The 21898-nt window shown below is 43.0% G+C and overlaps 1 protein-coding gene across 2 annotated transcripts; it reads left to right on the forward strand.

Moving 5' to 3' along the window:
* Positions 1-7624: 7624 nt before the first annotated feature.
* ZBTB1 (zinc finger and BTB domain containing 1) lies at positions 7625-21215 on the forward strand. 2 transcript variants are annotated; one of them, XM_010177717.1, is made up of 2 exons: positions 7625-9369; positions 20506-21215. In XM_010177717.1, exons 1-2 carry the CDS (start codon positions 7650-7652, stop codon positions 20514-20516), a joined length of 1731 nt encoding a protein of 576 aa, XP_010176019.1. In that variant the 5' UTR covers positions 7625-7649; the 3' UTR covers positions 20517-21215. The 2 variants fall into 2 exon arrangements, with proteins under 2 accessions (XP_010176019.1, XP_010176012.1); XM_010177710.1 differs by having other exon boundaries at positions 7625-9541; positions 20506-20639.
* Positions 21216-21898: the final 683 nt, after the last annotated feature.

The following is a 21898-nucleotide window of genomic DNA, read 5'->3' on the forward strand; positions in this document are numbered from 1 at the left end:
TTCCCCACTAATTGTTTCTTTTAAACATATTATTATGATGTTGCCTGAAAACTTTTTACGACTGTAAAGGTGTCAGATAAAAGGTAACTGTGACTTTCTAGAGTAATCCTTCGTGGATAGCGAGTTACTTTAAAAGACTGCATAAGCTTTCTCCATTGATCTGATCTCAAGTTGTTTGAAGTGGAGATGGGGCTTAAGTGCAAGCTCTGTTTTAATTTACTCACTCATGCTTTTCTGACACCGTATTCCTTGTCTTTGGAGGAGAGTTTTTACCTAAGAACATCTTAACTAATTCTCAATTAGCAGCTGAGAATCTAGCTTGCTAAATTTTGGCGGCTGTTTCTCATTTGCAGACAGGGATGCTGAATCAGAGGAGAACTGCTTGCTGAGGAGGGATGGAGTGGCTCTGACAGCTCGTGGTTGGGGTCTTTGGAGGATCTTACCTTTCCTTGGTTCAGATCTAGCCCAGGTGTCAGCTGAAACTTGTTTCTGTATGTTGGCCACAAGTCTGTTTAAAATTAGTTGATTCAGCCATCAGGATGTGTCTGAAGATGAGTATCTGCATCATTGGAAACAGCTTCACAATTAGCATGCCTGACAGCGGCTGATTAGGAGGGCTATGGGAGGAGGATAAATTATACCTTCAGTCCTTCATAGCCTCAGTAATGGAGCTTAATTAGATTTTTCCTGGCAGTACATGGAATCTCTAGAATTGTTTTTATTTATGATCAAGGCTGTGCGTGCAATGCAAACTGCATCTTATCCATATATACTGTTGAGGTGGATGGCAGTCACCTGGCCCCAAGTTCTTTGCTGTTTTTGCAGTGTTTGTGTAAACTGATACACCTTCTTGGTCTCTGCAGTACCAGAGCAATCTCAGTGGCTTCTTCTTGAGCATATCTAGATAAAAGTTGTCGCCTGTTGACCGCTCCGTAGTCAGTGCACTACCCAAACGCCTAAGCTTGTGGGGCATCGCGCAGAGAATTTAGACATGTCATGTAGGATTTTCTCCTGAGCATCTAGATGCTGTTATTTAGTAATCCAGATTGTTTGGTGGATCTGCCCCATAGAGGCAAAATAACTCTTTAGGGGAGGGAAGTTCTTGGGAACCCGCGCCAGGGTGGGATGTGGTGTCAGACTGTGATGGGGAATTCGCTTTCTCCTGCCCACACGCTCGTTTCTTTGGATAACTGGGCGTTGTTTTCTTGCGGTTTTCCAGTCTCGTTTTCTATTAGCACCAAATTCTCCACTCATTTATTATACTTTTGTCCAGCCTGCTCTTGGTTTCCAAAGAAAAGCAGCCAGTAACTAAGCATGTAAGCGTTCTGTTTTTTTGCCTGCTCAGCAGTGGAAATGCTGGGTTTTGAAAACCACCTACTAATTTTAGGAGCCGAAAGGCTCCTAAATTCTGAACCTTGTGGTACGTCTTTTTTAAAGACAGAGAAGTTAGCAGAAGAACTTTACCAGTTCTTTGCTTGAGGACTTTTTCTACTTCTTTAGTTTTAAAACATCTCAGAAAATTTTAAATGTCAGGAAATGACAAAAAGCGTGGAGCTATAGTAAATATCTGTTCTTTATTGTTAGCAGACTTATACACCACGTACGTGGTTAGTGTAACAGTGCAACTTACCTTGTTCATGGTAACATCAGAATAGTCATAGTACCTGCATGGTGACTCAAAAGAAAAGAAAAAATATCTGGTGGCAGATAAACAGCTTGAATCAAAGCGTGGCAACCTAAAAACAAACATTTACTAGGAAAATGTGGAGACTTTGAGTTTGCGAATTGGAGTGAAATTACCTGACTCAAGTTATCTTCACTTTTTGTTTTCACATCAGTTGCTTTTCTAGCACATTTTTCAGAACACCTCTGCATCGTTCAGTGTCCCTTACGGTGTGGCCTGTTGCTGTGTGTACTGCACTAATCAATCATTGCTGAAGATGGAGTTATTTGCGTTCCTCGTGGACTTTCCTGGGGTGTTTGTGAGTACAGTATTTGGGTGCTTCACAAAGGCAGTGTGCTAGTCCATCAGGCAAGTAGCTGGCATTTCTTCTCTTTTTGAAATAGAAAAGAGTCAGAGAGGATCAGAAATACTTGAAAATTTTGGACTGACAGACTTGCTTGTGTAGAGCTTTAATTTTCCAAGGTACTTAGTGACTAATACATACTGAGGATAGCTCCCCTTTGCCTCAGCTGCTTCTGATGGTGTTTCCCTGTGTGAAGAAACTGGACTTCCAAAAAATGCAAGGGGAAAAAAAAAAAAACAACGAGAAAAAGAAAAAAAGGTTGAAATGACCTGTCCTGGCACCGCCAGCCATGGGATGCTGTTCTCCAAGGCAGTGTTTGTTGCTGTGACATTTGTCATGGGATGCTGTTCGCCAAGCGGTGTTTGTTGCTGTGACATTGGTTGCCCCGTCTCATTCACTTCACATCCTCCAAATGCTGTGCTGAATGAGGATCTGGTGGTGTTGCTGCTCAGATCCATCCCTGGACAGATGCAGAGGATGCGCTGAGTAAGGAAGGGAGCAAGAGAGGGGCTGGAAGACTGTACTATGATATCTACATAATTGGCAGCTGAATTAATCCTGCGTTAATTACGGCATTTTTCGTGTATATGCTTAACTTTGAAACCTTGGATTTTCTGTAAAAAGGACCTGTTTGTATTCTAATACCTGCTTTTTTTCCAAAGCAAACTTCCAAAATAGTTTGCAGCATCGAGCCACCCACATGGGTGATAATTGCAGATTGCTGCCATTTTAGCAATTAAAGTAACAAAATAATGGTAACTGATCATTTTGTGAGAGCTTGCTCTTGACGGGAAGGAATTTGTCAGCAAGCCTATGATATTTGCTGATGGCAAAGGGATGGCAGAATTGGGAATTGGGGGTTCAGTTCCAGCTCTGATGGAGTGAATGCTGTAAACATTTTCCACCCATTCCCCAGCAAAAGCATGCCTATTTTTTTTACCCCTTCAGCCCTAGCCCCTGCAACTTGGCTCTCCCCAACCCCTTGCCCAAGCACCTTCCCTCCACCATTCAGACCCTCATTGTACCCATTTTTAATTCCCACTGCTGCTTCCTCATTCCAGTCCCTTCCTCTCGGCTCTGCACTCCACTCCCAGCCTGCCTCTCCCCACCCTCCCAAGTTCCAGAGCTTTTCCCTCTCTTGTAGTTCCCAATCTCTCTGTGTTTTCACTGAGTCCACTCCTGGGTCTGGCTCTCCCCAGCCAGACTTGGCTGCCTTTTCCACCCCACTGCTGAGAGGGATGCTAAAACCCAGCCATGAGTCGTGGTACGGAGCAATCTCCAGTAAGCCCTGCTGCTGGTTCGTGACTTTGTGGAGGTGGCACATGGTTTGGGTTGGAAGGGACCTCTAAAGGGCATCCAGTCCAACCCCCCTGCAGTGAGCAGGGACATCTTCTACTAGATCAAGTTGCTCAGAGCCTCCTCCAACCTGACCTTGAATGTTTCCAGGGATGGGGCAGCTACCACCTCTCTGGGCAACCTGTGCCAGTGTTTCACCACCCTCATAAGAAAAAATCTCTTCCCTGTATCTAGCCTGAATCTGCCCTCTTTTAGTTTAAAACCATGGCAGAGCTCTGCACAAAAGGAGGGTTTCACCCTGGGTGGGGTTTCACCCTGGGTGGGGTGGCACAGGCAGGGCCCTGTGTACAAAGGAGGATGACATGTTCTCAGCGAGGCTGTAATCTGAGATTTCAGTAACTAACAAAAGTCTTAAGTGTGAACCAACTGGTAATTTTTATCTTCTTTTCCCCTTCAAGTTTATAGCTTGTCCAAATTCAGACAGATTTTTATATCATGACAACATGCCCAAGATGTAGCACTTTCTTCTCCCATGTGAAGTCTCTCCTAAAAAATTTTGGAAGAGAAACTTTTTTATTTTTTAAATAAAAAGTAATAATCTACATATATGAAAGTTTTTTCTTAGCCTCAGTTTTTGAACCGTTTTGGCTGAAATTTTCTGTGGAGGGAAAAAAAAAAAAGGCCAAAAATTGGTCCAAAGCAAAGAATTCAGAAGGAAGGTTTTGCCTTTGCTGGTTGAAATGTGTCAGAGTTTAAAATAGCCCAGCACAGGTTCTCACAGTGGGAAGTGCTGGCCGCTGTAAATACGTAGTTACTTACGGCAGGTTAATACAGCGTACCAGTACTTTCATTAAGATAAATAACTTCAAACACTCTCTATTTTAATACCTATGTGTAGTACTGCCATGAGAGAGGCCAGGTACCTATCTGAGCACCTTGCCATCCTGGTCAAGTGACTTCATGCTTGGGCTGTTTTTTTCCAGAGTGGTGTGGTAGGAGGTAGACATTGCCGGTGGGTCATTGTTCTGTGTCAGGACAGTGCTGAAAGCTCTGCAAGAGTTCCCCTGTCAGAAAGAGAAATAGGTTTCACCTTTTTCAAAGAAGGAGGAAACTTAGAAATGATGAGTTGATGTTCTGTCACTCCAGTGGCTGCCAGATTGTTCCCACCATGTGGAAATGCCCCGGTCTGCATGTGTGTGCAGATAGTTTGTGACCTGCTTTTTTTGGTTTGGGCTTGCTTCTTGTACTGGTTTTCTGCTATTGGGAGATGTGATGGAGTACTTTTAGTGTACAAAAAAATAAATGAAATTAAAAAAATGAAACTTGCCACTTTATGAGAATGAAATTGAAACCAGCTGTCCTCAGCCTTTTCATGTCTTGATGGCAGTTCACACCAAGAGGCCAGTGGTGCCTTGGACTGCATCTTCTCACTTTCTTGTTGGTTTTCACTTTTCTAATGTGGAAGTTGAAGTAAATTCTTTGTCATTATGCAGCTGCTGTTGTTAATACTTGATAGGGTATACTGAATTATATTTAAGCTTCTAATGAATTACTGTCAGGGACTGCACTTATGTCTCAAAGATGGCTTGCAAAGACGGTCACAAGATCACAGGGTGAGGAAACCCCCACTTGTGAAAACATTCTGCCCAGACATGCCCCTGCCCCAGGCGAGCAGCAGTCGCTGGGGGGCACAGAGCTGGAGATGTGCCATTGCCACGGAAACCACGGCCCTCGAAGGGGTATTTCAGAAGGACCTGCCCGGGCAAGTGTGCAGGGGTGACCACATCACCGCACCACGGTTGGAGCGAGCCACGTGCGTGACCGCCTGCCACTGCGCCACCGAAGAGCTGAGACCCTCGCTCCCCTGCACCACTGTCAGGAGCTGAGACAAGCCACGTGCGTGACCGTCTGCTACGGAGCTTCCAGGAAACTGAGATCCCCTCGCCCCCCCTCATCCCTGGGACACCACAGATCCATGGTTGTGACTATTCTTGCAGCCCTATCCCGACTGCTTGCGTAATTTCCATCTGTCATTCCATCCTATCCTGTTGTTACTATCTTTTATTATTTTTTATATTTTTATTTTTTATTTTTAGTTTGGTTTTTTTGGTAATAAAAGGTACGGCATTTGACCTCGTTTGTGTCTTAATCTCGCTCTTGGGATCATATTAAAACCTTTCCCAACATCGGATCGGGACAGTTCCCTCAAATCCAAAGCACGTTATCACTTGGAAGAATATGAGGTGCCCTTTTATTATTACTTGATGTTGAGAGCTTTGCTGTTTTTCACAGAAACATCTGAAGTTACCCAGTGACTTAGACAACAATAATTCTTCTGTAGAAAAGACATAAGTTGTTTCAGAGATTTTCCTACTTTTGCGAGTTAGTAAGAAAGGACACCATTAAATTAATTTAATACAATGAGTTGTATTTCTGCTGTAGACATCACTGGGCCAAACTGGTCAGAGAATTACTATGGCAGGGTGCTTGCCTTGAGTTTTGGGAGGAGTGGGTTGAGAGGAGAGGAGAAGCTGCCATTTAGATGCTCATCGTTCAACCCAAATCTGAAGGCTCCTGTTGCCAGACAAGATCTTGTGCTGGTGGTGATCCATAGGTCCTGCTGTATGAATTGGCAGCAGGGAATATTGCTGAGCACAGTGAACATGTTCTCATCTCGAAAGCTTGAGCGTGTTTCTGCTGTGGCAGTCCTTTGTGGAATGAAGAAGAACGGTGACTTAACGTTAGGTTGGCCGCTTTAAAAAGCCAGGTAACGCCTACGACTTTCGAATTCAACACTAATTGTGGAATTTAATTCCTCCACCCATTTCCCAGCCTCTAAGAGATGTAAGCTGTCAGGGGAATGAGGAGAAATAGGGAGCATTTTTCTGTGTATTTTGTTTAACTTTTGGACAGTTGAAAGAATGGTTGCAAACCAATCCACACCTTTCACTGAGTCATAAAATGCCGTTTAATAGATGTTGTTTGCTACCCTGTACTTTATTTGTGCAGATCTCTTACAGTTACTTGCATTGTTTGCAATAACCTTTCAAAACGTTAGGAATGGCTCTTTACTGCTTTAGGTTTTTCATTTCAATTAGGGCGTTCTTCATACCTTCTTTTGGTCTGTCACCCCCCTCCCTGTGCGGGTGGTAGAGATCATGTTTATCAGTAAAGGGTTTCCAAAGTGAGCAGTGACTAGCTGTTGGATCTGGCCACACTTGAAGTTTATCTTCTGTAAATTAAATGCACACCTCCTGTGTACAATATACTTCTCTGGATGTTTTTGTTAACACAAACCATTATGTTTTCTTCCTCTTTAGGACAAATTAGCCCTTACAGCAACTTTCAGCACTCACAGACCCTTCCCTCCAGTCTTTGTTGAGGCTTCATTTCACCGTGGTTCCACCTCTGCCTTGCTAGCTTTCGCACTTCTCCATTGCTGAGTTTTTTTTGTTGCTGTTCGGTCGCCCATCGACGCGTTTTGGTTACATGACAGCGCTCTGAACGAGTGGTTTTGAGAGCAGTTGGAGGCCTGGCGTGCACCACTTCCTGCCTCTCTGCAGTCCGTGCGCCTGCCGCACAGCTAGCCTGGTCACCATCTGCAGCGGTGCTGTACGTGGGACGTGCCAGCGCAGCCTGTGCCCTCTGCTTCTGAGAATGCTTTCAGTTTAGAGTTTTCCAGGTTTGCAAGGCACCTTGCAGTTAAGGTTTAGACTGTCCCTGAGCCGTCCTCAAGAGCAAAAGGTGTGGATTTAGCTTGTGTGGGTGCTCCACTGATGTATCTTCTTAAGAAAGACCAGTTTGAGCCTGGCCTGGTTTCCAGTATGTGTTGCATCATATGTCCTTTGGACTGACAGGTGAAAAAGGCAAGTTGAGACTGAAGAGTGGTTTCTTACAGTCAGCTTACCTTGTATAGGTGTTGTCCTGGGGCCATCTTACAGAAGTCTACCTTGTGAAGTTTTTGAAGTTCTGCATCCAGAACTCCTATCTGAAAATCTTGCCTGCAGGACTTTGAGATATATTTGCTAATTTATATTCTTGCAGCCTTGCTCTGATTGACATGTGTGGTGGTTATGTTTATTAGTTTACTAGTCTTGTAAGTCTAGTGGTGAGAACGTGGAATTATGGATGTTTTCACTGGCATCAATATTTGTAGTAGTTACCAGCAAAGATCTCTAGATGGGAAGCTGTTGCCACAAACAGGGTGAAAATAGAGAGAAGAAAAAGATGGCAGTTCCTCCCTACATTTAAAGTAAGTTTTCTTTTTTGTGCTCATGATTTAACAGATGTCTTCTTCTCTATGCAGGGCTGTAATTGAAGTACAAGATGGCAACAACCAGCCACAGCAACTATGTCCTTCAGCAGCTAAACAACCAAAGAGAGTGGGGCTTTCTGTGCGACTGCTGCATCGCTATCGATGATATTTATTTTCAGGCACATAAAGCAGTTCTTGCTGCATGCAGCTCCTATTTTAGGATGTTTTTTATGAACCATCAACACACTACAGCCCAGCTGAATCTAAGCAACATGAAGATTAGCGCTGAATGCTTTGATCTTATTTTACAGTTCATGTATTTAGGAAAAATTATGACAGCCCCGGCCAATTTTGAGCAATTTAAAGTGGCCATGAACTATTTACAGCTGTATAATGTACCCGAATGTCTAGAAGATATACAGGATACAGACTCATCTAGTTTAAAATGTTCATCTTCTGCTTCTAGCACCCAGAATAGCAAAATGATATTTGGCGTGAGAATGTATGAAGACGCGCTTGCTAGAAATGGCAGCGAAGCAAACAGGTGGGGCATGGAGCCGCCAAGTTCAACAGTAAATACATCCCATAACAAAGAGCCTGATGAGGAAGCTTTGCAGCTAAGCAGCTTCCCCGAACAACTGTTTGATGTCTGCAAAAAAAGCACCACGTCCAAATTCTCTCACACAAAAGAGCGTGTGTCCCACTCGCGCCGTTTTGGAAGAAGCTTCACCTGCGACAGCTGCGGCTTTAGTTTTAGCTGTGAAAAGCTACTGGATGAGCACGTGTTAACGTGCACCAACAGGCATTCTTACCAAAGTGCCAGGTACTACAGTGCTGAAAAAATAGACTTTAACGAAAAGGACTCTACTTCTAAAATCATCTCCACACAGACAGAAAAATACAAGGGGGACTCGAGCCAAGCTGCAGACGATTCTTTGTCTCCAGTGTCAAACATCACGAGCAGAAAAAGCAGCACGGTTGCCTCTGAGACATCAGGGGAAGAAGGAAGTAGAGCCTCTGAGAGGAAGAGGATTATCATCAAGGTGGAACCGGAGGACAATCCTGCAGATGAGCTAAAGGATTTTAATATTATTAAGGTGACAGATAAAGACTGCAACGAGTCCTCCGACAATGATGAGCTAGATGATGACCAGGAAGAGCCGCTTTACAGATACTATGATGAGGAAGAGATCAGATTGAAGAGAAACGCTCGGAAGACTTTAAAACCCCGTTTATCCATGGATGAAGATGAAAGAAAGTGTTTGAAAAGTCCACGGCACCTTAACAGGAAGGCTCCTTCAGTGCAGGAAGATGTGGAGAATGCTCCCTGTGAACTTTGTGGGCTAACAATTACCGAGGAAGATTTGTCCTCTCATTATTTATCCAAACACATAGAAAATATATGTGCTTGTGGCAAGTGTGGTCAAATACTGGTCAAAGGCAAGCAGCTACAGGACCATGCGCAGACCTGTGGAGAACCCCAGGATCTGACCATGAACGGTATCAGAAATTCTGAGGAGAAAATGGACTTGGAAGAGAACCCTGAGGAGCAGTCAGAAATAAGGGACATGATGTTTGCAGAGATGCTAGAGGACTTCAGGGACAGTCATTTCCAAATGAACAGCCTTCAAAAAAAACAGTTATACAAGCATTCTGCCTGTCCTTTCCGATGCCCTAATTGTGGTCAGCGTTTTGAAACTGAAAACCTAGTGGTTGAACATATGTCAAGCTGCCTGGAGCAAGATCTGTTCAAGAACTCCATGATGGAAGAGAATGAGAGGGATCACAGACGTAAGCATTTCTGCAATCTTTGTGGGAAAGGATTTTATCAGCGTTGCCACTTGCGGGAACACTATACCGTTCATACCAAGGAAAAACAGTTTGTTTGTCAGACATGTGGGAAGCAGTTCTTAAGAGAGCGCCAGTTGCGGCTCCACAATGATATGCACAAAGGCATGGCCAGGTATGTCTGTTCCATTTGTGATCAAGGAAACTTCCGAAAACATGACCATGTACGGCATATGATATCTCACTTATCAGCTGGAGAGACTATATGCCAGGTCTGCTTTCAGATATTCCCAAATAATGAGCAACTGGAGCAGCACATGGATGTTCATCTGTATACATGTGGAGTATGTGGAGCAAAATTTAATTTGAGGAAAGATATGAGATCTCACTATAATGCCAAGCATTTGAAAAGAACATAAGCGTTAACATACTGTTAAAGCATTAAGTTGGCAGCAGAGAGAACACCAAAGTAAGGCATACAGTATAGTAGACAAAAATAGAAAAAAAAAAAATTGAAAATAAGTCTCTTTTTTATTATTATTTTTTTTTTAAGACCCTCCTAACCATAGGTGTCTATTTAGGCTCATTAAGTATATAGCTTTGAACAGCATAATGTGTTTAATTATTACATTTTCACTGTTTCCTAATATCAGTTTCTGTTCTTAATTTTATTGTTTTACTAAGTAGATATACAAATCGTTATTTTTAAACTGTAGATTAAAAGCACAATGTTACCCCTTCACTGACTGCTATTAAACAGTTCTCGGATCCACGTCCGTAAGATGAGTGCTTTAATATTTCCATGTGTTGTTTCTTCATGTGAAAATTTTAGATCACAGCAATTAACATGCAAGAGCATAATTGTTCAAAATCCCCAAATTAATTTTCAAAACGAAAAAAAATAACCCAAACCAACCCAAACCCAGTGCCAATGAATAATCCTTGGCTCTCTGACTCTGCCACAAGGGCAGAGCTGGTCCTCTGCTTCTTGGCTTTGTTGGAACGTGCATCCCAGGGGTGAGAGCAAGTAGGCTCAGTCAAACCTTGCAGACTTGGAGTGGTGTGTGCAAAAGGAAAGGGAGTTAATGACCTCCTCAGGGGTAACCGAGGAGTTCCCAGCAGTGCTCATGTCCCAGACTTGAAGTCCTAGCAGAACTGTACAACGGACGTTGTCCTTTCCGTACCTGCGTGGGTACACATAACCTGTTTGTTCTGATGTCCGAGGGAAGAGTGGCTGTGGTGGGTTGCTAGGAATGCAGAATGGCCATGGGCATTGAAGACTGCGTTTCTCAGCCTGGCTGTAAATGGTGCCTTGCTGCTTGTATTGGAAAGCTTAAAAGTGGGATGGGTGGGAAGATAGTCCTGTTGCTTGGGCGGGGAGGGGAAGGGGGAGTGTGGCTCTTGTGAACTTTAGGTTTTTTATTTCTTGTTTTCATGATACTTTCTGAATGTTCTGTTTTTCAACAAGAATATCACAAGAAAAGACTGCAGAGTTTGTTTAATAAATGTAAAGACATTGTATGGCTTTTAAGATTCCTTTCTGATCCTAGTATAGGCCTAATCTCTGTAGTTTGTCTCTTAATTTAATTGGATTTTAAAATCCCACTTAGTACCAGCTGACATCAATTCAATGAGGCAGTTTGGCCTTTGAGAGAACAACTGGCATTGACCCTTGGGCACCAGCTGTCTAAACGGTTGTTAAGTGCGTGCTTTTTTTTTTTTAATGGGGAGAGGAAAGGATCCTAATATGTAATGATGGAGAAAACTTTTAAAAAATAAATACTAGCAGTACTTTCTCCCAGCAGATCTCACTTTATCCAGTTGGGTAGTAATGCTGTTTCCCACTGAGCCACGGAGGGAGGAAAGCGATTCAGATCAGCAATGAAGGCAGTTGGACTAGATGATCATTGTAGGTCCTGTCTAACTGAAGTGTTCTGCTCTGTCACCTCATGCACCAGTGGTGGGGTTGAGAATACGAGCCTGGAGCTGAGGGTCTAGTCTAGGGCTTTCACACGCTCGTTGCTGTTGGAGTTGAGTTTTGATCCCTTGTTGTTTCTTGGGGATTATGAGGGGTATTGAGCTTTAATGTTAGACTGTTCATAACTGAAGTGTTCTGCTCTGTCACCTCATGCACCAGTGGTGGGGTTGAGAATACGAGCCTGGAGCTGAGGGTCTAGTCTAGGGCTTTCACACGCTCGTTGCTGTTGGAGTTGAGTTTTGATCCCTTGTTTTTTCTTGGGGATTAGGGGTATTGAGCTTTAATGTTAGACTGTTCAGAGAAATTAATGCAGTTCAGACTCTCCACTGTAACTATTTAAACTAGTATGAGTTGCCTTGCACTTATTCAGTTTTAAATGTGCATTAGAATTTCTCTTGGTTGGTAGACACGTGTTTCTGCAGTGATGGAGAAGGACTTTGCCACCAGACCTCAGTCCTGAGCCGGCTGCTGGCTCCCTGGGTACTGACTGTTTCGGGTGCAGTTCGAGCCTTCAGCATTTTGCCTTAACTGCTCAGTTGTATTTTTCTTGTATGATGCTGAAGCCAAATATGTCCTGAATTACCATGGGGCCAAAAAGACCGTGGACTTGAATGCGCTCCAGCATTTCAGTTAATTCAGAGCTTCCCCCTTCTCAGGGTTTATTCCACATTCCCCATCCCAACCCAGACTGAAGCTCAATGAGTAAGCGGGATGGGGTATTTTAACACTTTTTAGCACTGGGATCAGTGCTAAGGTGATTATAAGACTCTCCAAAAGACAAAATATTTAACTATAACTTAGAGATGAAGTAGTTAATCAAGTGCTGTAAGTGAAAGAGTTGGCGGGGTTAATACACTGCACGCAGCAATTCTCTGACATGCAGGTTATATCCCTTACGGTATCAGCTATGGCTGGACTGGGAAAAATGGCTGAGGGAAGTGAGGGAGAACTGGAGGGTGCTGGAGGAGCTGGCAGAAGAAACTTGTGGCACTGGGGAGTGGGATGGTTGAGTGGGAGAGGAGATCCTGGGTGGGAGGGAGAGGCGAAGGCTGGGAGGGCAGTATTAGAGCTGTGCAGTGCGAAGCCAGTCCCAAAGGTGGCGTGGAGGGGGTGGCTGGAGGAGTGGATAAAATGTCCTGTAGACGCCTGCAAGACCAGAGAGAGAATGACTCAGCTTGGCTGGGAAAGCTGTCGGCCTGGGCGATGAGCTCACTACATACAGCACAAACCCAGAGCGCGGATGGCGTGGCGAGTACAGCCAGCCCCTGTGCTGAGAGGACTGCAGGGGTACAGAAAAGCCTGGATTAAAGACCTTGTCGAAAAGGAGGGGGTGACCTCAGTGAACTCAGAGATCATTCCTGAATACAGTGAAGGGCTGAGGGTGATTTATGGAGACTCCTGCGCAGGGTCAGGAGCCCTTCTTTACAATTTATTGGCCTGAACTTGACCCAAAAACAGTTCACAAAAAAGTTACTTCCTAGTGTAAATAGACCTGCTAACTACAGAAGTTAAATGGAGGAACTGGGAATGATGGTATTTATATGTACTATCTAACTTTATAACATCCTAGAATACCTTTGTTTTTTCAGTTATAAGCTGTGCTGTAGTAGCCTTTCAAAGGAAAGTTTCGTAAACTTTTCCAACTGAACTTGAATTAATGTTTTTTCCTGTTCTTGTGTAACAAAACCCAGTGCCTTGGAGCTCACGTGGATGAATGTCCAGACTAAGGCTCAAAAAGAGCGTGAGTTGCACTGCAGGGGAGCTTGACAGTGGATCTGATTGTATGTAGGCAGGGAAAACCAGAATGGCTGAAGTAGCCAGAAAAGTGATCAAGGGGAGTAAAGGAGAACAAATCAAAGGTACTAAGGCACAAACAAGACAGCGTGGCTTGTGAGTAGATGGGGAGAGTGTTTATGGTGATGTGTAAAAGCATGCAGGGGAACAGCATGGCACTGTTGAAGAAAAGGCCTGGAGTGACAGGAGGAATTTGGCTGCTGTGAGCAGGGAGAAGGGGTGGGTGCTGAGGCAGCCTGGGGCTGGTCGCTCCTGAGGTCAGGGGGTTTCTCCCCAGTGTGGGACAATGTCTGCAGGAGAGTGAAATGGTATTTCAGCACTCCTACTGTGATAAAAATGACTTGCTGTGGAGACAGAATGAAAACAGACCTGAAAAAAACCCAGTTGCAGTTACGATATCCTAGAAGTCTTGCTGTTACTTGAAAGATAGTGAAGGGGAAGCAAAAATACTTCATTTAGAGTTCTGTTTCCTCTAACAAATTTGTACTTCTCAGTCATCATAATGTAGTTTCTTTGCATCTCCTTACTGTGCTACGTGGACTGTTAAGAGTGTAAAAGCACTTAAGGATCTTTGAGAGTGGAGGTGTAAGCGTATCACGTTGCACAAAGCGTAGCCAGAAAGAAAAATACATGCTAGATGCTCTGACTTACATTTTTAAGTGATTTGCTATTCTTATTTTTGGAGGACCTCTCTCTGTTCTGTTGTTTCCCTCATTTTGGCAGTGGTGTGGGCTGTGACCCTGAAAATAATTTAGAAGTAGCCATCCTAGCTCTTAGCTTTTGGAATTTACTGAAAGTTAGAAAGAAGGAATTCATTAAGACCTCGGATAAGCTTTAAAATATCACAAAAACTGTCAAGCTTCTTTTTCAGTTTCAGAGGAGACATTTTGAATGTTAAACTCCCCCCCATATATATACTTGTAAATGCTGTTGGCAACTTGTAAATTCGAAGAGTATTTACATTTGTGTATAACGATATTTGTAGCCAACAGGTCTGTGGAGGAATCTCGATTTGAACAGAATGTCACAGAAGTCTAAGAATGTGTGCTTTTACCAGGGGACTTCTCTATTTAATATTTTCAGTTAATGGAGAAAATACAATTCAGCATATTTTTTTATTCAAAGCTGAAGACAGAAAATGTACCGCCCTGGAAAATATATTAAAAATGGGTTGTCATAAGTGTGAATACTTTGACTACACTATTGTATTGGAACACACTAGTGCTAAACCATCAAGAGTATGAGGATGTAAGTGTGCTCCTGAAGGCAGGGCCACCTTCAGCCCTGGCAGCTCCTTCCTCCTCCCTACCTAGTTTCAGCTCTCGTAGCCCGTGTGTGCCACCCTCTCCGTTGTCAAAAAGCACATATTTATGTAGCTTCACAACAAACTGAATCAAACAATGGGCTGTTTTTTAAATTCCCTGTGGGGCTCTTTCTTAGCTGGACCAGTTCCCCGCTGTGCTTCTCTCTCGGGCTCTGTGTCAGATCTTGTGGGAGCACAATAGAAGGGGTGGCACAAGGGGAGAAATGTGTGGCTGGGAAGGGGCTTGTTACCAGCTGGGTCAGAACTTGAAGCACATCCTGCGTTTAACCTGGTCTCTGTCTGCCCCCAGCATCCTCGTGGAAGCTGAACCCTGACGTTCATCTCCTATTTCCTGATAAGGAAAAAAGGCAGCCCAGCCTCTTACGCACAAATGAGACACATCTAGGCTATCTGCCCTCTTGATGAGAACTGGAAACCTTCCTGCCTTCAGCTCACCCTTCAAATATGCTCTGGAGCTTTCTTAGTCTTTCTTGAAACAGATTCTGTCCTGCTCCACACCACTGGGTTTGTGTGATTGTCCTGGCCTGAGGCCAGTGATGAGCTGGGCCCCTTGTCTGCCCAGACACCAGGAAGGGCTCCCACCTCCCCTCCCTCTGGTCCTCCTGCCCTCCAGCTGTGGGAGGGGGTCCTGCTGTCCTGCTGCCCTCTGCCCCTTGCTGCCCACAACGTGGGCTTTTCTGGGTGCCGAGATGAGGGGGGACAGTCAGCTCATTTTTGGTCTAATACTGAAAGCTCTGGATAATTCCGTGCGTAAGTTAAGGAGATGCTGGCAGTATCTGTTGCTGTCCCTGTGTGCCTGCTTCTGACCTTGAAGTGCTTCCTGATCTGAAAGGGTTAAAAATCACATATTCTGACTTCCCTAATTCTCAGTTGGTTTGATGCTTGTCACAGACTTAAAGACCTACAAGATGAAGCATGACTAATTTGACTTTATAAATTCTGCTGAAGGCTAGAAATTAGGAACATGTTTTTAAAAGCTGACATTTCTGTAGTTCTCGGCTATAAACCAGTTTTCTTCCAACTTTTCTTCCAACTTCCAAAAACTCATAAAATATTGCTGTGCAGTGTATTCTTGAGCTGTGTCAGTAAGCTGAGATTTTGAAGGGGAAAGATGCTGCCAAAAAACAGGACACATTTTATAAATTGTCTTCTGTGTGGCTTTTACAATCACTTCTAAAATTCTGGAATTAATTGTGATTTTATTTTATTTTTTCATGCAGAAAGACAAACCTTAATTTGTTACAGGGCAACAGAGCTCATGACTGAGGAGTCAGTTCATCATGACTATAAATATTCAGCCCTGAAATAAATAGCCCATGTTCCTTTTAGTGTACTTGAATGATTGGTGCCAGCTTTACAAGAGAAACTCTATCGGATCTTTGGGTCATTTTTGCCTTCAAATGTCTTGTAGGGGTTATTTTTTTAAGTCATAGAAAAACAATATTGTGCATCATGCTTTTTAGAGAAACTGTTTTTAGTAATTTGTGCATGTTCCCTTCATAAAAATAGTTGAAAATATGTTTCTGAAGTTTCATATTAATGTATTCAAGAGAACATAACAAAATTATGACTTGAGAAATCGGTGGATAGTCCAAGGCCAGATTTTTGACTGTCCTGTTTGTTTTGTGTAGGCAGCATGGCACACCTCACCCCAAGAACCTAGAATTTCAGAAGTGGTCACTATCTTTTGATTCTTTTTCAAGAAAACGGAAAGGTTTAATGCTTTCCTGTGCCTTCTGGCATATTAAAACTATAGTAAATCTTCCTGCAGCTACAACCACAAAAACAATGCTGCATCTAGCATTTCCCATGGGAGAAAAAAAAATAAAATAGCCCTGTCAGAGCTGTTCAAGAACTTCCCTCTCTGACAAAGTCCTGGTGCTGCTATTGTTTTTACTCAAACTCAGCTGTGATTTGCATCAGTGAGATTTTGGGGTGTACTTTTTGTTTTGTTTTGTTTGTTGCAAATAAGAGCTGGTCTCAGCTAAGTATGTCTTGTGGTTCTGTAGACATCCCAAGACTCCTGACAGGGAATGAGAAGACAGCATTCCATAAAGGCCTCCAAATCCTGGAGGCTGTGTGGATTGTGGGAAATCCTGTCTGTCGGGCAAAGTGCCACCAGTGTCAGCAGTTACCAACATGAAAGATGCAAAAATCAGTCTTTTCCCCATCTCCCTTGGTAACAACGTTGCTATTTTAAAACTTCATCCTTTTGGCTCTTCTGTTTGCCTTCTGTTTTTTGAAATGGGAAGATGCACTTTTCTTTCCTTCAGGAAGTTACTAGGGCTAAGAAGTTACCTTTTTTAATACTCTCACATGTTCAGTTGAACCTACACAACTCGGTAATACCTATTCTCTCCTTTTCTAGATAACCATCCCACTACATTGGGGGTGGTCACCAGAGGGACTTCTGCTGCTGATTCCCCAGAAAATGAATGGGAGACATAATATAATGTCCATTTCTCCATGGCAAAAGCCCCAAGACCATGAAAGTTTGTGGAAATGCAGATAACACTGGCTAAAAATAGAGTTTGCTGAATACCCTAGATTACTTTTGGTTTTGGCAATAGATACACCAGACTTCTGGTATCGGTTATGCTCCTTCCTTTTACACAAATCATCGTTGGAGCTTTTACTCAGGATGCTAAAGATGGTGCCTCTGTTTCCTCCCTGCCTATGGGGTTCCTACTGGTACCTACTGGTAGAGAGTCCCAGCTACCAAACTGCCAAGGTTCTGGTTTCCAGCCATTAGCTATTTAATTACTTATGCAAAGTGGAAACATTTTAAGGGATGAAATCTAGAATACCCCTCCTTCAGGAAAAGGATAGATACAGTGGTATTGTAGAAGGAGGAAATACAAAGTAGGATCCCTTGGAACTGATGAAGAAATTGTCTTAGTACATCCCACAGCCCAGGAGAGAGCTCAGATCTCTGAGCTGCATTGCTATCAGGCAGATTAAATATAATTTGTGTACTTACATATGCTGTAAAACATGACACTGGCACAGTCTGCGTGCCTGGAAGTATGAGGATTAGCCTCACCTGGTCTGCTGTCAGACGGGCTTGTGTTTCACTTCAATTTTACTGGCAGGTGCTAACACGGTCACTTCTGCCAGCAAAGACAGGGGGTCCTGATGAACAGTAGCTTAAAACCTGAAAAATAGGTAAATTAAGACACAAGAAATCTTACAGTAATTGTTGCAGTTCTTTCAGTTTTACTTTGCTGTGCAAACAAAGAGTTAAATACTTCAAAGGCAGTTTCCTTTGGAGAATGTTTATTTGATCAAGTTCAGTGTGGCCAAGACCCCAAATAGAAATACTCGCTGCAAACAGAGCACCACTATGAAAGCAGGAATAGTCTGTGGCATTCCAGACCTCACAAGCTATGTTGGTTTGTTACACAGAGTCCAAACAAAGATGTCCCTTAAAACACATAGACATTAACTCGGTGTATTTCACACACCACAATCTTTTCTCTCAGGTCATTGGAGCTGTGACAAAGTCACTGAGATCCTGGATGAACTATAGACTTCTCAGTAAAAAGCATATGTGGTACAATTGGACCATCCAAGCTACTTAGATCATTAGAGAAGAGGCTTTGAGCGCTACTGCTCCTGTTTACTAAGCTTGAAGTACGACATCCTTTGGGTTTTGGAACAGGGCTCTTTGCTTCTTGAGTCCCTTTATGTTGCAGAAGGCAGGGTAAATGTCAAATGGAGCCTGGAAGATTTTGTTAGCTGGGGGGGGGGGGGGGGGGGAGTGTTGTTGGGTTTTTTTGGGGGGTCCTTAGCCTGAATCTTAAGACTTCTAATAAATGTGATAACCATTAAAAAAAGCGGTATTAGTACATGATGAGATACACCAAGTTCAACCGCTTGGTGTAACAGTCAAACCCATGCAGATGTTATTAGTACGGGAACCTGATATCATGCCAAATCTGGAGAGTTATCTTTGATCTATCTCCAGATCCTCCTTTTATTTGTAAACATCCAGCTAATCACAGACTTCCTCTGACTTTTATGAAGTGGAAGAAACTGCATCCTTTGCAACATCTCTGGAGTGCTTTAACTTTGCAGATGTTCATGGCTTTGTGTGCTGGGGAGGTCTGAGCTCCATCTGGTGGCTAACTGGAAACATCCGTATTTCGATTTAAAGAGCTCAAACCTTTCTACAGTTGAACAGAGTTCTACTGTGTGTGAAGAGTGAAGCAGCAGCTGTGCATTCCTAAAACAACTTCTGTTTTTAGGGTAGCTAGAGTCTGGGAAGAGGGCACAACATTTTACCTCTCTTCTAGCTTACTGTGAGCTAAAAGCTGTTGCCAATGCCAGCAGTTCTTTGGTGTTCACAGTTCTGTGTGTACTCCACAGCACCACAGCTGGCACTGATTAACCACATTTTTGCAGTCTCATCGGAAAAATGTAATTTAATATTCACAGGCAAGCCATCTTCCCACACTCAGAGGTGGTCCCACACAGCATAGTTGGTGTATTTGAGGGTGGTGGCATAAAGAAGCTCAGTCATGCTGCGTGAGCTGTGTGTTATCTGCAAATAACATCTTTGACTGTAAAATGCAGGCCGGCATCTTAATAAACAGTGATGTTAAACACTGATGGTGCACATGCATACTCTAGTTAGAATACCTTTTTTCTCCTTTGTTAGTTTACAAACAAAAAAGGCATTTCCTGACCTTTAGAGCTAGTCAAATAAGAGCTACTTTGAGATAACAGCATCAGTCCAATGAATTCCCTTCCAAGATTCAAAGAATGTTGTTAGGTAGACCCATGGACTTGCTGCCAGAACCAGCAGTACCTTGAAGCTAACAGTTTGCCCAAGACCTGCTTCCCCTTGTTCACATCACCCTCCTGGCATGAAACAAAAGTTGTTTGTCCCAGATTGCTTTTTTGCCCCCTGTGAAGTATGTGACATGGCACAGAGGGCAGAAATAGTACAGAGACAGTTCTGAGCCTGGCCAGATGTCACACAGGGCATCCCATAATGTGCACTGACGTGTGGAGCACCACTCTCAAGGCTTTCCTGTGCCGGGAAATTCAGCCTTGAGCTGGCCTTGAGGATGCTCGAGCAGGTAAGTAACGCAGACAGCTGATAAACCTGGCTTCACCTGCAGCCTCGAAGCCTTTCCTGCTCTGCAGTGTAGACACAACCACTTGGTCCAGGACTGCTACAGTGTGCACAGAAACATCAAGTGTAAATTAGCCATAAGTGGGACAGTTGTATACTTTGTACAATGTGATTTACATATCCAGAGAAAGAAGTCAGTGTACCAAGCAAAAAAACCCCAAACCTCGAGGGTTGTCTTTAAAAGTTACATCCACATGTTTCCAATTTCTTGACCGTTCCTGTCGGATACACAGCTGTTCATATTTCTCATAAATCAGTTTGGTTGAAAGAGACTTACAGGAAATGTAAATATTTATGTCATTTATCTGCATTTAATCTAAAATAAGATTTGGGGGGTGTGAATATATAACAGTCTCTGAGTTAGGCAAGGGGGAGGGGGGGGGAGAAAAAAGCAAACAGAGGTAAATATGAAGCATTAAGAAGTATTCCAGGGTATGGGGGTGTTCCAGGCTATGAGAAGTCTGGGCTGAAGGGAAATAATACTCGTGCAATTTTTTGAGCATCCACTAAGCCAAGCCATAAACCACTGCTGTAAAAGTAACACAGAGTATCAAAAATAACTTCTGGGAGGCTTGGGAAGTGTTCTTCAGCAAGTCTTCAGCTGTTTGGAAAGTGGAAGGCAAAGGAGAAAGAAACAAACAAAAGTTTCTGACACAGGATCAAAACATGGTTTAAGGTTAAGTTGTGTTTTGGTGGGGTAGGGGTTGAAAGAAAGGAACCGTCTGGCTTTTAAACAGAGTTCCTGAGTGTGGTGGGTGCTGTGAATGGAACTGCAGGATGGGTATTTAGAGCAGAACCCCAGGTAGTGAGGTGGGAGGGACCACGTGGTGCTAGCGAATGCAGTACTGGCCTGTGGGCTTCTGACTTTTAATATTTTTCTTGCATTTCTTTTCTGCATGGCAGTAGTGAAATAGGGACTTCTAAGCTTCTGAACAACTGAGAGAACCAGGTTTGAAGAAGACATGAGGAAGAACTGGTCGGCAAAAGATTTCATAAAAACTCAGAACCGCGTGTGCCAGATCTGAATTGGCACCACCTTTGCTTTTTTGACATACTGCAGCAGTCGCAAAAGACACCAAAGCAGTCAAATTAGAACATGCAGTAAAAGTTGGTTTGGACTCTTCTCTGTATTATAAAACTTACTTCTTTGTGACTATTATTTACATCTGTTAAAAACAAATTTGAAGTCTCTTTTTATGGAGCAGACAGCCAAAAGAGAGAGATGCCAGGTGTTAAGGGCTGCACCGAAATGAGTTTGCAGAGTTTGCTATTCACGTGCTGGAGTGCTCCTTTTCTGAAATGAGGCTTCTTAGAGTTTCTGTCAAAAACTGTTTAGATTTTTTAGTTCAAACATTAGAAGTGTATACTCATGAACTAAAACTTGTGTATTTTCAGACAGTTACAATGCTTAACTATCAAATGTTAAAAAAGAGAAAAAAAAATTAATCTGGAGTACAAGGTGAAAAAAAAAAAAAATCTTAAAAACTGAGGACAGAGGGTCCCTGAGGAAGGACAGGATGGTGAGAAAGATCCAGCTGACCTCATTCCCCCTGCTGCCATGATCATCATTTGCAAGCTGAAGAGGACCTTCCATGGAGCACAGTGCTTGCATGTGGCGAGTAAAGAAATGGTGCTCTGGTCTTATTACAAGAATGGTGAAAAATGTTTACTGACAAGGAGATGAGTAAATGTGAAATAATCTTCATGAGGCACAGGGTGCACCTTGATCTGGAGCTAAGCCTTGGAAAACCTGGCTTGAAGAGGAGGATCAGGCATTCACGTTCAGATTTGAGCATTTTAGGAATTCTAATGTTTCCAGCTAAATTAATGGGGAGGGGGGAAACCTAATAAAAAACTAAGGCAGTAAACGTTTCAAATTAGGACCAGCATGGATTAAAAAAATATTAATTTCTTTTGCATCCCCCAGACAACAGTTAACCAGATTGAGACATGTAAGCACACTAAACATGCTGATCTATATTCTGCTGTAGTTACACATATTACTAATTCTACTCATGACTATAAAAGGATGTTTCATTGTTCAGTATGTTATCTCAAGAAGAGTCTGTCTATGATTTTATTTATAATCGGCATCGTTTTCATTGCTGTTGTTATGAAGTGTGTACAATATTGTCTGTATCGCAGCTTGTACAGGGCATGTGTCTGTGCTTGCTTTACTCTTTCAGTTTATAAAGTTGCTATACAAATGCAAGAAAAGATGTTCAGATATCTTCAAATGTGGTTGCTTAATCGAATATACATAGCTTAGAACATTTTGGTGTATAGATGTTGAAGG

The sequence above is a fragment of the Antrostomus carolinensis genome, unplaced genomic scaffold (assembly GCF_000700745.2).
Source record: "Antrostomus carolinensis isolate BGI_N321 unplaced genomic scaffold, ASM70074v2 scaffold29200, whole genome shotgun sequence".
Classification (NCBI taxonomy): Eukaryota; Metazoa; Chordata; class Aves; order Caprimulgiformes; family Caprimulgidae; genus Antrostomus; species Antrostomus carolinensis.

What these genes read in the sequence shown, in the direction of transcription:
- ZBTB1 (XM_010177710.1), top strand. Translation starts at nt 7,650, where the DNA reads ATGGCAACAACCAGCCACAGCAACTATGTCCTTCAGCAGCTAAACAAC. An exon ending in ATGCACAAAGGCATGGCCAG is followed by an intron (nt 9,542 to 20,505) that starts GTATGTCTGTTC and finishes TCTGCATGGCAG; the next exon opens with TAGTGAAATAGGGACTTCTA.